This window comes from Lolium rigidum, unplaced genomic scaffold (assembly GCF_022539505.1).
Source record: "Lolium rigidum isolate FL_2022 unplaced genomic scaffold, APGP_CSIRO_Lrig_0.1 contig_22264_1, whole genome shotgun sequence".
Lineage (NCBI taxonomy): Eukaryota > Viridiplantae > Streptophyta > Magnoliopsida > Poales > Poaceae > Lolium > Lolium rigidum.
Window position 1 is genome coordinate 16,062 of NW_025899993.1, and position 9,282 is coordinate 25,343.

General features: G+C 45.8%; 2 protein-coding genes across 2 annotated transcripts; one reads left to right on the forward strand and one right to left on the reverse strand.

Moving 5' to 3' along the window:
* Positions 1-3,663: 3,663 nt before the first annotated feature.
* LOC124680620 lies at positions 3,664-6,871 on the reverse strand. Its single transcript, XM_047215689.1, has 4 exons — positions 6,683-6,871; positions 5,982-6,091; positions 3,896-3,967; positions 3,664-3,764 (listed from the first exon to the last, which is right to left on the reverse strand). Exons 1-4 carry the CDS (start codon positions 6,868-6,870, stop codon positions 3,745-3,747), a joined length of 390 nt encoding a protein of 129 aa, XP_047071645.1. The 5' UTR covers position 6,871; the 3' UTR covers positions 3,664-3,744.
* LOC124680621 lies at positions 4,719-4,997 on the forward strand. Its single transcript, XM_047215690.1, has one exon. It carries the CDS (start codon positions 4,719-4,721, stop codon positions 4,995-4,997), a length of 279 nt encoding a protein of 92 aa, XP_047071646.1.
* Positions 6,872-9,282: the final 2,411 nt, after the last annotated feature.

Genomic DNA, 9,282 nt, shown 5'->3' on the forward strand with positions numbered 1-9,282 from the left:
CTATTCTTTGGATTAATGTTAGAGGTCATGGTGAACCCAGTGAAGGTAATCCGATCGATCATATGGGGAGGGAGCTACTGATTTACCCGTCGATGCGTTGTCATGTCTATGCTAAAGATTCTTATGGTGATGACCCTGCCACACCAAATTGGGTCAGGCTTGAAGGTCTGCAAGGCACATCTTTGTTTCTTGGTATAAACTACCCGTTTCTGCTTGGTCCTCCCGAGGCAGCTGGTCTCAACGATGTCAATGCAGCTTCAGTTTTCACATCAGACTGTGTGTTTGCTACTCACAAGCGTTTCCACCAAGTACCACAGCCTGTTCCAGATTGGTGTAGGATGTCACTCAATGGTGGAGTTGGCATTGGCTCCTCTTTCGAATATGCTGCGGCTGGCTGGGGTGATATTGTGGAGTCTCCTATGTGGTTTGTTCCTACCGTTACAAATGGACTTGAATTTGGCTTTTAGATATGAAGAAGTGTCCGAAAACTTTAGAAGTATTGCTAGTGAAGTATTTTAAGTCAGTTATAATGCAGTTGTTTTGTTCAAACCATGTGTTGAAATTTTATTGAAGTTTGTTTCAAGGATGTTTTATTTTTATTTGTACCTATGTCTCGGTTGTATTGAAGAATCTTATAATAAGGCAGTATTGTAAGCATTAACAGTCTATTGGTTATTCAAGGTGTTGTTGTTTTTAACTGGTTATTTATTTGTTTATCTGCAATCTTTCGGTTTCGCTGGGTAGGTACAGGTCCCAGTATGGTGAAGTACATCTCTTACCTTAAGACAAGTACAACTGCAGCACCAAACAAAACCGTATAATAATAGGAAGCATAGTAACATCTTTTATTACAGCCACTTCTAAACAGATCCTGTTAAATTACTCGCCTGTGAGAGCAGGTTCCCCGCCGGCATGACGACCCTAATTCAAGACCAGAAAAGCAAAATTGACACAAAATTACCTTTGAGGATTTGGGACTCAGTACAGGTTGACTTGCGGTGAGAGGACTTATAGTAGATCAGCAGTCCTGAAGATTGATTTTGTCAGTGCTCCTGTCGGTTGTTGATGCTGCTATGCTGCGCGCAGTGCTGCTGCTGATTAGCGCAGCTGCACGACGCCCTGGTTCGGAGGACTGGATAAACCTAACCCTGTTTGGCAGTCAGCAGAATTTAATAATGGGGAAAGAGTATGTAGTACAAGTACTAGTATTTGATACATTAGATAAGGATTGCAACACACAGAATGGTTTGTCCTAGTGGTTCGAAGGTATTATGCATAGGTTGTGAGTTCAACTCCTCTCACGTGTCATTTATGTTGAGGTAAAACTGTGTATGGATATAAGGTGATGTTGCGCAGTTTAGTAACAACGATTGTAATTGTTAGTAAATTGTGTCACATCATCTTCTATCCGACACCCGTTGTATCTTTTTTTTTCATTATAACAAGTGATATAAACATTTCATTTACCACCTAAGAGCATCTGCGCACCTCAAATAGTCGCCGACCGATGTGTTGGCACTTTGGTATGGGTCAAGTTGGCGATGGGTATTGGGATCTCTGGGGAAACCTCCACCATCGTCGTACCGATCCCCGATCATCCCCATCCCCGAAATAGCCGTTCCTCCTCATCGAGCCCCAGCTGCTCCTTCACCTCCTCCCGCCGCCGTCGCGGGAACTCCTCCTCCTCCTCCAGTCGCCGCCGCGTGTCCCGCAGCGGCCGCGTCTCCTAGCGCTTCTATTGCACCGCTACCTGATGTTCTCTCTAGCGCGACGTCGTCCCACGAATTGAATATTTTTCCATTTCTATGTTGTTTGAACCAATGAGGCGGGGGTGGTGGGATAATATAGACTGTCGGCGAGGCGGGAAACCTCCCCGCGCATTGTCGTAGCGGTAGAATTTCCTACGCGGCAGGCGGGAGGGTTTCCGGCCGGACGTCGTGGGTGAAAATATCTCTCGTGGCGCCCTAGCCACACATTCTCGATCAATCATGCGTATGGGGCGATGTAGGATTGAAGGGTCGTTTGTGTGCTTGGCTGACTTCAACAGCGACGGTGGCTCGAGCGAGGGTATGATGGATGCCCTGAGGTCGACGGCGCTGCCTCACCGGCGAGGACGGAGCACGCCGTTTTCGTAATTTATTGCTGTACTCCATTGCTCGAGCATGTTCTGGAACTTTGAGCTTCGTGGAAGCTTTCAGTTTCAGGGGCATTATTGCGAGCATCAATGATTTTGGGATTCGACTGGGCATCGATCCATCGGCTGCATCAGGAAACTCTAGAGCTTACGATTGTGATACAGGGCGTTCAGAGCCCATATCCACATCCTCGTTCAGATGTTCTTCATACAGAAATCCCAATGCTTCCAAGTCCTAAAATATTTGTGTTCTTCAACGGCATTGCAAAATCAGTTTCAACTTGTGATGGCTTCTTTGTGAGTTATGATAATGTCCCATCTCTATTCTCATGCTTAAATATGAACACTATTACATTCACATTTTATGCCATTAGGTGCAACAAGCCAACAACCATGGAATGGATGCTTTCATGCAGTTCAACACTGCCATAAGGAGCACATGGGCACTTCTATTCTGTTGTGAGCACCGTGCCTTTGTTGAAGTAGCTCAATGACAACATTTTGATCGTATTAATACAAGTTCACCGCAATTTTGTTTAGAAAATCAAATTTTTATAAATCCTTTGTAGCGCCATCACAAGTGACTAGTGCTAATGATCAGAAAAGTATATAAGAAACCATATCCATCGTAATATGCAATCAAGTATTGACCAAAAACTATTGAATAATGCCTAATTCTCCCAAGAAATGCTGCATTGCTGTGCACCGAAAATTTATTCATGTGTGACCGCCAACAACCAGTATTGTATCGAAGAACACGAATGTCCTGATTAAAGAGATTTTTTGAAGTCGGGAGTTCAGAGCAACATGCCACCATAGAGGGTGCCCTGATGTGCCCAGTTTGTACCAAGGTACACACAAACATTAGGTTAAATGTGTCAATTAACCATTTGATTTTTATGGACTAAAATGAACCCAGGGGCAAAGTTGAAGGCCTTAGGTTTATTTATAATTTTTGGATACACATGTAGAGTCAAATCTTGAAACATCCATATCTTTTAATGTAATTACTCGAAAATACCATGTATAAATTTGTTTTAGGAAGTATCTTGAGGATATAGTAATATCAGGACTTAATAAATATTAATTTTGTAGCACAATTTTAATCAGTCAAATAAGTGTGTTTTGAAGACCGTGCTAGAGTTAAAAAGATAACCTGTGCAAATCCGGCAGGAGTAACTGGGATTAGAAAGACTAGTCAACGAGAGAACAACTATGCTATATCCAATTAGGGCTCTTGTGGAGAAAAATATTTAGAAAATATAGTAGACTATATGGTTTTGTATGACGAGCAACCAATAAACACAAGAATTTTATCAATAAGAGAAAACATATAGAGAGAAACGGAATAAATATAACAAGTTTTGAGCTCATGCTGAGATCCATATAGAGTTGGTTGCATAGGAGTGCATTCTATAAGAACATGGCAACCCTAATTTTATGATTCAAACACTCTTTATGATGATTTTGTATGACTAAAATTCTCCAGACCGTCAAAACCACATGACGATCATCAATTCAAAACATACGTGAATATCACATTTGCCTTTAGAAAAATGCCCATTTCTTTCATTTCCATGTTATCGCTTCCAGAAGACAATTCTTTGCAGTCAGCTTGAACTTCGATTTCCTGGTAAAATAAAATGAATGAAACTTGCCGTTGCCCCTGACAGCCCTCTGCTTGCGGGCATCGACACGTTCTGTACTGCAGAAAAGGAATAGAGATGCGTCAATGCACGTACTCAAGTACCGGATCTCTACCAAAACTCATGTTTGAGAACCCCCACGTCCTCGTCAAAGATGTACCCCTAGCGATGATCACCCTGTAATAATCTGACACATTATTTTAGTCATTAGACATTAATAGGAGGTTAACTAGCTAGTGACCATATTTGATCCACACTTTACAATTGCCAAACTACGTCCCAACAATTGAGGGTGGAAAAGAAATTCTTGGATCAAGTTGAAACACAGTTTCTTCCCACACAAGTAACCCTATACTCCAGCCATCAATCACTTTCCCAAGATCCTTGAAACACCTTCGTGCAGCTAGCATTGCCTGCAAGAGGTCTGAGGTTGCTAATCGATTAAATGTTGTTTCCTAATCATGCAGTCTGCAAGTGTTGCTTTGTGTAGCCACGTCCTTGATCAATCATGTGGAATAATGTAGGGTGTCTCGTGTGCTCGTCTGACTTCGACAACGAGTCAACGACACCGGCGCGAACGAGGGGATGATCGAACGCCCTGAGGTTGATAGCGCTAGCTGCCTCACGGTGAGGGCGGAGCACAATGTTTTCGGAATTTATTATTGTGACACTTGTTCATTGTTTCGGCAGAAAATGTGGTTGGCTCAAGTTAGGGCTCTCTCGTTAGAAAATCCTCACTGCTTCCAGTGGCATTATTGCGAGGACGAATGCTTTGTTTTTGGGACATGATCAGTTAAGTGGTAGCGCTAGAAAATCTCTAGAGCTTATGAATTTGGCGCCAACTATAAATACCCTTGAAGCCTCCTCAAACGCAAGTCACACGTCACAGCACGATTTGCGTGTAAGTTGCAGAGCATTCAGAAGCAGAAGCGAAACACATGGGATCCTTGGGCCCTGCCGTGAGCGTGAGCAAGACCAACGACGGTGTGGCGGCCGTCGGCGTCCAGCATCAGCAGCAGAAGTCGGAGCGCGGGACGTTAATAAGCTGCAGCTTCTGGATGCCGCTGCATTACCCGCGGTACAAGAAGGAGGACTACGAGGCGATGCCGGAGTGGCGCGTCGACTGCCCGCTCCGGGAGTACGGCCTCCCGGTCGCCGGCGACGTCGACGACAAGAGGCGTTTCGCCATGGGAGCCTTCCTCTGGCCCGACCAATAATGATCGAGCTCACATTAATTTCCACCCGGATCAGGCCGATCAGCGACTGCAGAAGCAACGTCACATGCCCGGTCATGTAATGAATGAAGACCTCGTATCAAATATTATATTCCTATACATCCTTCATCTAATTGAAATCGTCACTCAGAAAAGAGTGTTTCTTGGACTATGTATGAATAATAAGCATTGGAATAATGTGTTCTTTCTCATGCTCTTACGTGTCTCTGTACATCCAAGGTTGTCCGTTCTGGTATGCAGTTCAGAGTTCGTTTGAGGCGTGTCATGTTTCCGCTCGTGTCTTCTGAAAGTCTGAATTATTGCAAGCTTCGAACTGCTCTTGCGATTGATTACTACTTCACCCCCACTTTATTTGCAATTGGTTTCTTCAAAAATTTCGGATTAAAATAGACATCCTGAACCTAGAAGGAATGCCTCTCTGTCAGTTTGCTGCTAGCAACAAGCTAGTCTAATTAACAGAAGAAAATGTTCATTTATCACACTGTATTTTGCTGGAAAGTATGCCTAAGAGCATCTCCACCGGTGCTTCCCAAATAAGCGCCGACAGGGATGCCGGCAGCGCGCTATGGGGTCGCCGGTAACTTCTCCCCAACTTGGAGAGCGGTTGCACACACCAGCAACCCCAAAGAATCTTCCAAAAATAACTTTTTTTTTGAGAAACACAGTACAACGCAGACGCTCATATACACGCGCATACACTCACCCCTATGAACGCACACACGCACACCCTACCCGTATGAGCACCTCCGAAAGACTGAGCCGGCGGGGATCTTGAAATTGACGAAGTCACCACTGGCGCCTCGCTGTCGACGGGAACGTCGCCTCCCACTGAATGAATATTCCGTCTTAATGAGACACACAGATGTCAAACCTGGGATTTGAACTCTGGTGGGCTGTTGAACAAGCAACCGATGAAATTTTATTTAAATTTACATAAAATTTAATGAAACTTGAATTTCAAACTACCTGAAGGTACTGCTTCGTCAGTTGCTTGTTCATCTTGATCATTGTTCTTTTTAGTTATAGGGCTGACAATTGGAGGCAGTTCATTTGCTGGGACCTGAACAACATCATCCCTGTGCATGGACCTCACGCTTTCATCATGGCCAAGATAAATATGCAGATACATATGACCAAATGACATAATAAAGCATAGTTTATATGCCTAATGCACTCCTAATATCTATCAATCCATTTCTGTTTATTGCAAGTATTGAAACACACAAATGCACCTTAATTCTCCAAGCGATTTCATATCATATGACCTCAATAATGCTCTCAACAAATGATGGTGATCAAGAATCCTCGTCAACATGATCATACCAACTTACTGACCCATTCATATATGCCCTATTACTACCGGTGCCTGTAAATTAACCATTATGGTTAAATCCCAGTGAGAAAAAACATCCTTAAACACGCATTAACCATAGGTACAAACATGGCATGAAATTCCACTAATTCACACACTACGGGAACAAAGCTACTGTTTTCCGACCCCCAAACCAGTACCCAAACCCCTTCCAAAATCCCTCCCCAAAACATACCACAATTACTAACCTATACCCTGCTAACTATCAGCAATACCTAACAAAAGCACCATTTTGTGACGATTCAACCACAAAGCTCACCAAAAAGATAAAGATTGGGAGGAGATTGAGGCTTACAGTAGTTTGTGGGTGGATAGACTTCTGGCTATCAAGGAGACATTACTGCTGCTTCCAATGACCGGAGAAGATCTGTGGTGGATCCTTTCCACACGACTGTCAAATAACACCGATGAGAACCGTCTCTCCTCGTGGATCCTTTCCTCTCCCTCTCGCTCACCTCGTAATGATAAGGAAACGACAAACATGAAAAAAGTGGAGGCATGATTGATTTTATGAATAATAGAAGTTCAAGTAGTTATATGTAAAATTACACTTGGTTGGGATGGCGCTACCACTACTAGACGGTACGTTTTTTTCGATAAAGGGAATATATTAATATCAAAACGATACCAATTACATCCAGCCTCTGCAACAACGCACCACCCTAATGGAACTACGGATGCACACAACCAAAAAAAGGAAAAGAAAACTAAGAAACAGAAGTCCCGCTACAGTATCTCGGGCCTAATAACAGCAATACATCCACCACCAAGACAACACCTGAAGTACAGACTCTCCAAAAACGACGCCTCCAAGAAGGGAACAGTGCGCTAACACCATCGTCGCCCGATCAAAGATCTTAGGTTTTCACCCTGAAGATAGTCCCCGCTCTCAAAACAATGCCTCCAACAAGGTCATTGCCAGGCACAACCAGTTAAAGCCAGACCTTGGGTTTTCACCCTGAAAGGTAGGACTCTGAACTTCACCTGTGTTGTCGTCCCCACTTTCATACCGCTGTTGTGAAGCCCGGAACACCAAGCAAATCCCTCAACAACACAGAGATTTGAACCTCCCTTAGCTAGTCCTCCCCTCCGCCCTTCATGAACTTCCCTTCTTCCGACTTTCATCATGGATCCATAGTCACTTGATGTCAACACAGAAAAAGATCTTCACGCCGCTCCCTCCAGAACCAATCGGTCGAAATAAAAGCATGCGTGCGCACGAACGAATACCACCGATCCAGCAAACTCCAGGCAAAAAGCACTGTTACATTCGCCGGCGGAGCCTTCCGGAACTCAACACTCCGGCTAGATCACGAGTCCAGGCCTCCAGTAGGTCTTCCTCTTCACGCAAGAGAGACCCGAGGACCACCACCTTTATTCAGGTCGGACCCCCACGTCGGCGACCGTCCCAGGCTGGCCATGCCAACCCTCCACCAGCGACTCCGTCGCCGGCTTCCAAGCATCTCCATCTCGCCGCCGGAACGCGGTGACAGATCGATAGATCCACCACCACCAACTGCAGGCCGACCCTCTCCGGCGAAGAAGAGGGCCACCTCCACCGTCGTACCCAAGGCTGCTGCCCGGGCGACCTCGTGTCGCGGGTGAAACCCGAGATCGCCTCCACTCACCGGCAAGAGGCGGGGGGAAATTGGCGCAGGCCATGAGCCTGGCCGCCGCCCACCACCAACCCCTGCCGGAGTGCTGCGGAGCCGACGGGAGGAGGGAGGCCGCAGCGCTGGCCGCCGCTGCCCATCCCACGCGCCGGCCGCCAGGGGAGCCGACGGGAGAAGGGGTGCAGCGCAGGCCGCCGCTTCCCGACTCATTGATACGTCTCCGATGTATCGATAATTTATTATGTTCCATGCCACATTATTGATGATATCTACATGTTTTATACACATTATATGTCGTATTTATGCATTTTCCGGCACTAACCTATTAACGAGATGCCGAAGAGCCAGTTGCTGTTTTCTGCTGTTTTTGGTTGCAGAAATCCTAGTAAGGAAATATTCTCGGAATTGGACGAAATTACCCAGGGTCCTATTTTTGCACGAAGCTTCCAGAAGACCGAGGGCGAAAGGAAGTGGGGCCACAAGGCGCCGACACAACAGGGCGGCGCGGCCTGGGCCCTGGCCGCGCGGCCCTGGCGTGTGGGGCCCTCGTGTGGCCCCCCGCGTTGCCCTTCCGCCTACTTAAAGCCTTCGTCGCGAAACCCCCAGTACCGAGAGCCACGATACGGAAAACCTTACTGAGACGCCGCCGCCGCCAATCCCATCTCGGGGGATTCTGGAGATCACCTCCGGCATCCTGCCGGAGAGGGGAATCATCTCCCGGAGGACTCTTCACCGCCATGGTCGCCTCCGGAGTGATGAGTGAGTAGTTCACCCCTGGACTATGGGTCCATAGCAGTAGCTAGATGGTTGTCTTCTCCTCATGTGCTTCATTGTCGGATCTTGTGAGCTGCCTAACATGATCAAGATCATCTATCCGTAATTCTATATGTTGTGTTTGTCGGGATCCGATGGATAGAGAATACTATGTTATGTTGATTATCAATCTATTACCTATGTGTTGTTTATGATCTTGCATGCTCTCCGTTATTAGTAGAGGCTCGGCCAAGTTTTTGCTCTTAACTCCAAGAGGGAGTATTTATGCTCGATAGTGGGTTCATGCCTCCATTAAATCCGAGACGATGTGACAGAAAGTTCTAAGGTTGTGGATGTGATGTTGCCACTAGGGATAAAACATTGATGCTATGTCCGAGGATGTAGTTATTGATTACATTACGCACCATACTTAATGCAATTGTCTGTTGTTTTGCAACTTAATACCTGGAAGAGGTTCGGATGATAACTCTGAAGGTGGACTTTTAGGCATAGATGCATGCTGGATAGC

What these genes read in the sequence shown, in the direction of transcription:
- LOC124680620 (XM_047215689.1), bottom strand. Translation starts at nt 6,870, where the DNA reads ATGTTTGTCGTTTCCTTATCATTACGAGGTGAGCGAGAGGGAGAGGAA. An exon ending in TGACGAAGCAGTACCTTCAG is followed by an intron (nt 3,968 to 5,981) that starts GTAGTTTGAAAT and finishes ATAATGTGTCAG; the next exon opens with ATTATTACAGGGTGATCATC. An exon ending in GTTCTCAAACATGAGTTTTG is followed by an intron (nt 3,765 to 3,895) that starts GTAGAGATCCGG and finishes TTATTTTACCAG; the next exon opens with GAAATCGAAGTTCAAGCTGA.
- LOC124680621 (XM_047215690.1), top strand. Translation starts at nt 4,719, where the DNA reads ATGGGATCCTTGGGCCCTGCCGTGAGCGTGAGCAAGACCAACGACGGT.